General features: G+C 38.3%; 1 protein-coding gene across 1 annotated transcript in view; it reads right to left on the bottom strand.

Annotated features, from left to right (window-relative positions):
• Positions 1-4,329, bottom strand: part of zfat (zinc finger and AT hook domain containing) — a 24,900-nt gene extending 20,571 nt beyond the window's left edge. Inside the window, exons 1-3 of the mRNA XM_088326158.1 lie at positions 4,224-4,329; positions 1,741-1,760; positions 1,415-1,573 (exon numbers count right to left, since the gene is read on the bottom strand). Of these exons, the coding sequence (XP_088182284.1) occupies positions 1,415-1,565 (151 nt within the window). The 5' untranslated portion in view covers positions 1,566-1,573; positions 1,741-1,760; positions 4,224-4,329. The remainder of the gene's footprint in view (positions 1-1,414; positions 1,574-1,740; positions 1,761-4,223) is intronic.
• Positions 4,330-5,803: the final 1,474 nt, after the last annotated feature.

Genomic DNA, 5,803 nt, shown 5'->3' with positions numbered 1-5,803 from the left:
CTCCCACATTCCAAAAACATGCGTGTCAGGTTAATTGGCCGGTCCAAATTGTCCCTGGGTGTGAACAAGCGAGTGATTTGTCTGTCTTTGTGTGCCCTGTGACTGGCTGGAAACCAGTTCGGGGTGTCCCCTGCCCACTGCCCGAAGATAGCTGGGATGGGCTCCAGCACCCCCGCGAACCTACTGAGCATAAGCAGTGCATATAATAGATGGATGGATAACAAGCAATACTACATGAACTAGAGATACTTTAAAATGCTTGTAGGATCAGAAAACCCCAACCCGCCCACAAAAAACGGAACGAGAAAAAATGGGTGCGGTTTGGTTACTTTGAGTCTCCGTAGTTTAGAATCTTCCTTGTAGCAATTATTTTCAATTAAACTACACAATACAAACACATCTAGTTGTCCAATATTACACGGTATCCCCTTAAAGTTAAGTCAAGTCATGTTTATTGGTGACATAAATAACACAAGGAGTCTCAAAGGGCTGCACAGACCACAGACTAGGGCTGCATGATTTTGGAAAACCTCATTGAGATTTTTCAGACCTAAATTGCAATTTGGATGCGATTTTCGACTTTAGTTTTTTTTTTGTTTCGGGGAGAACATAAACATCGGGACGTGCAAACATTTTCGATGATGGAAAGATCACAAACAAATGTAAAATGCTTATTTTAGAACTAGCCGTTATCACAGTCTGAAAAAAAAATAGAACCCAAAATGTTTAAATGAGGGTAGCACGGCGGCGCAGTGGTTAGCGCTTGTGCGGCACAGTTCATGTCATGGGAACCTGTCGTGGGTTCAAATCCAGCTCCAGACTTCCTGTGCGGAGTTTGTATGTTCTCCCCGTGCTTGCGTGGGTTTCCTCCGGGCACTCCGGTTTCCTCCCACGTTCCAAAAACATGCATTTCAGGTGAATTGGCCGGTCCAAATTGTCCCTAGGTGTGAATGAGCGAATGAGTTGTCTGTCCCTGTGTGCCCTGCGATTGGCTGGCAACCAGTTCAGGGTGTCCCCTGCCCACTGCCCGGAGATGGCTGGGATGGGCTCCAGCCCCCCCGCGACCCTAATGAGGATAAGCGGTACGGCTGATGAGATGAGATGTTTAAATGAACAGGGAATTTGACTGATGGCAGAATGATTGTTTGTGTGATTGGGAAGGGAGTGATGGATTTCTTTTTAAGAAACACAACAGATATAACTGGGTTTATCTATTAAATTTATTTGGAACCTATAGCCACATTTATTCAAACACACTAAAAATCAACCAGGATAATGGGCAAATATAAAAACGTTCATTGATTTTTCACTTATGGCTTTTAAAATAAAAACCAATAGTAGTTTGTTGTAATGTTTAACAGAACTTCTTATGGTTTTATAGTTTAAAGATTGTAAACAGGTAAGTGCGGCTAACCTGCTGGGGTTTCCGAGGGAACTCCTGCAAGGGGCTTTATCGCAACAATGATATCTTCATAGGATTCTTGACAAGGGTGCAGCTGGGAACAATGGTCAAGTAGCTGTGAATGATTGGGAGAGAACTGGTTGCAGAGCCGACACATAAACATAGAACCAGCTGAAAAGACAAAAAGAAAAATGAAAGGGACAAATTTACAATAGACAAATTGGAATTGACTTTAAATCTATCCATTGCCGGTACACCTAGTCTTTATTAAAGTTGTGGGTAATTGACACCACTCGTGCACTACTTGCCAGCCAAAGCAGGATTTGATTCAGTCTCACCTTTGTGGACAAAATTAAGTCTGCAATGAACATAAGATACATGTACTTAGAAAAATATACTCCACATGATAAACAAGAGGTCATATTTGAATCCAAAAATATTTCAAAATAAAACTCGTTTTGGACTGTCATTTAGTGGGAAATCTAATACATGAGAAATGTACAGTATACTGTACTGTATACCACCTATTACAAAGTCAAGGCCCACGGGGCACACCCGTTCCCCGTTGAGGGTTTCTTTGGTCCCCAAGATGACCTTGATTCATTATTTTAACATACACCAGGAATCGTTGTGGATTTGTCACTCTACATTACTCCTTCTTGCACTTTTATTTCATTGTAGTTTAGTGAATGATAGAAAATTGCATTTTTCCCCTCTTTGTAGTGAATTTAAGATACGATAAGATAATCCTTTATTCGTTCTACAATGGGGAAATTTCTTTTGTTAAAACAGTAAAAGAATGCATAATGAATAACAGCTAAGAATATCAACAATTTAGCCAACTTGTGCCAGAGTACTAAATATAAGCTACATATGGTGCCTAATAATATAGGCTTTATCCATTTAATGTTCGTGTAATGGGGATTTCTATATTAGGGAAAATTGTCCTTTGTGCCCGTTAAAATCAAAAGATTACTAACAGAGCCAGAAGAAAATACTGCTTTATTTATTTTAACATTTTGGAAGATATTTAATGTATTTTCAGCAAATTCAATTTGGTTCACATAACCACATGCGACATTCTAAACATCCGACCAGTCCGAGCCACGGTTTGTAACGTAATGTTTTATTTGGCTTTCCATCCGTTCGACTTTACACTAATGCTGCATGCCGTGCAATGGCATGGAAAACGTTTTATTTGCATTAATGATATATAATGATCTATAAAGTCTAGAAGCATCTCAGAGAAGTAAATTGAAAGCAGAGTATTTTTTATGTGGAGTCGTTTTATTGAGACACATTTCAAAATTCATCACGCGTCACTCTTCATGAAATTTGCAAGTGAAAAATTACATTCCATTAAAATATTTACGTCAGGTGTCAGAATCTTTGAGGGGGCCCTAATTTGTGAGATGGGAATGTGTGGGGGAAAAAAAGACAAAATGCAATCAATTTACCGGTGGAGGGTTTGAATCCAACAAGGCAGTGTTTTTCAACTAGTGTGCCGTGAGACCTTGTCTGATGTGCTGCAGGATTTTTTTCAATATTATCGTTGCAAAAAAGCATGCCATTGTTCAGTATCTTTCCTATTCTTCCAGTTGTCAGGAAAATAACTAAGATTCATCCATATAGTTACGTGGCAGCAGTTTTAATTTTGTTTCTTTTTATATATTATCTGCTCATGAGGTAGAGAGGGATTTTTCTAAATAACTTGTTTCATTTGATGAAGCTGTTAAAGATTAAATTGTAGAATAAATAATAAAAGCAATCAATTAAAGTAAAAATCTTGCTCATAATTTTACTCATTTTGGTTAATATTTTTTATTGAAATAAGAGATGATGTAGTAAAAATTTGGTTCAACTGGCAGATCTTGTTGCTCTTTTTAGGTATGATTTTAAGTTTTTTTTTTTTTTTAAAGAAGATAAAAAGGAATTAACAGGTTAAAAATATAGCGAAATTCAACATTATAGTAAAAATATTTAAAAAAATAAATGACCTGTGGCGGCACGACGGCTTAATGGTCAGCGCGTCCGCTGCACAGTTCGGAGGTCATGGGATCAAATCCAGCCACCAGCCTTCCTGTGCATAGTTTGCATGTCCTCCCCGTGCTTGCGTGGGTTTTCTCTGGGAACTCCGGTTTCCTCCCACATTCCAAAAACATGCATGTCAGGTTAATTGGCCGGTCCGAATTGTCCCTAGGTGTGTATGAGCGAGTGAGTTGTCTGTCTCTGGGTGCCCTGCGACTGGCTGGCAACCCGTTCAGGGTGTCCCCGGCCCAGGGTGTCCCCGGCCCATTGCCCGAGGACAGCTGGGATGGGCTCCTGCACCCCCGCGGCCCTACTGAGGATAAGCAGTTTAGATAGCGGATGGATATAAATAATCTGTCATACCTCCATCTCTACGGGATCACAAACAATAATTAAAAACTACACTGTTAACATTTAAGCATATGATAATTTAGGCTTTTTTTATATACGTGACTCACTGGCAACCAGTTCATGGTGTCCCTAAGCGGCGTGAAAGATGGATGGAAATAAACACGAAACTAGTGCTTGGAATTAATTTCCAAACATTTTTGACGTAGTCTTTTTTTTTTTTTTTTTTCAAGTAAATGGCGTGCCTTTGCTCAAAAAGGTTGAAAAACACTGCAAAAAATGAGTTGTACGTTTTCACTCATGCAATGACTTTAAGCATTCAAAAGTTACTTTTCTCCGCAAAATGATTGAGACACCTATTCAACCATTCTGCGTTTCACAAAAGTCGCGTTAGTCAGTGGAGCACCACACAAAAAACTGTATTTGCAAAAGGTGGATTATTTACGTATTTGAAGCAGCATTAAATGTATGAGGCAAGCGCGGCGAGTAGATCAGTTGAAGTAAATGTATGCATGAATCGATAAAGTCTTCGAACAAAAGCGTCCACTGATAAAAACGTTCATGTGGACTTGGCCTGACAGTGCGCACCGACTAGCATATTCGACGTAAAGCTAACGTGAAGTCATACCTTTTTGTTGGCCGTCCATTATCTTCTCTGCCCTTAAATAAAATAAAAAACAATTTATTAAAAAAGTATGTTTTTTTTGTTTTATTATTCAAAATATAATAGATTTCTGACGAATGTGTGAAACATGTCCTCCTATTCCGCGGATGGGATTTGGTATTGTAGCTGTCACAAGCTATAGCGCCACCATGTAAGAGGAGGACTCCACTGCAGTTAGAGTCCAGAAACTATTTTTTGGGAAATCCCGATTCAAAATGTTAAGCTTTAAACAAAAGAATTGGAAATTAGTTTTTGAAATAGTAAGTTTTTAACAGGGTTTGTATACCCTTTTCATGGTCATTCTTTGGAGACTTTCAAAGCTCACGTTTCAATTTCTCCAGTGCTATTAAAATAAAATAAAAAATAAAATACATCTGTGATTTAAAAATGCAATTTTTATTCTTGCCTGTGTATTTATAAAGACATATGATTTTGAGATCTTCAGTACATTGCGAATATATTTTCAAGATAAATCTCTCCCCACAAAGTTGTTGGTTAAAAATAATGGGAATATCTAGTTTACATTTTCAGTTGCAGGAACTATTTCCCTTTACGATTTACCATTCAGAAACGCTACCTTAATTTTTTTGCTTGGCCCATCATAAATGTATTTGATTTATACGTTATCCTTGCTTTCACTAACACACATTTCATAGTGCCATGTTTAGGTGTAGCATGAAACTGTCCTCTGGCACGATGACGCTTCATAGGACAATGCCATACAAACTAATGCCAGCTGCAGTTGAAATGTATTAGCGAAGCCAAGCCACCAGAGAGCAATGTCGGTGTTATTGCTATGCAGATTTGTTGAGAAACATGGCAACCATTTCACACATTTACAAGCGCTTCAATGAAAATTCAAGCACTTTTAAATGCTTAAAAACACAATTATAAAAATAAACCATACAAACCCTGTTTTAATTTGTTTATCCCAGTTGAATTAATAATGAGTCATATAGCAAATCACAACTATTAGTTTGGTAAAGACAACTTTATTTGTCAACTATAGATTTTAATGCCCTCAATGCCATTCATTTTTAAAATTAAATTCAAAGGAAGATGTGTTAGTGTGATTGAGGGGGTCAAGACTAGTCTTGTTTATTTGTGACACCCTTAATCACAAATAGTCTCAAAGGGCTGCACAGACCACAGATTATGGCAAACTACAGACTATTATTACACCATCCCCTGATCTAAAACCTGCATGAGGGCAAGGTCTTCGAATTATTCTTACAACCGCTTCACAACGTCCGGGGTTGGGGTCAGCAATGCCCCATCTCCACTATATACACAGTTTTGATGGCAGAATCAGTTTTCAATGACTATTTTGTGACAGGAAAAAAGAGACATGAGACATTGGA

Source organism: Urocampus carinirostris, chromosome 2, assembly GCF_059441175.1.
Source record: "Urocampus carinirostris isolate Australia breed hairy pipefish chromosome 2, RoL_Ucar_1.0, whole genome shotgun sequence".
NCBI classification, from domain to species: Eukaryota; Metazoa; Chordata; class Actinopteri; order Syngnathiformes; family Syngnathidae; genus Urocampus; species Urocampus carinirostris.
This window is presented reverse-complemented; position numbering and strand designations above follow the sequence as displayed.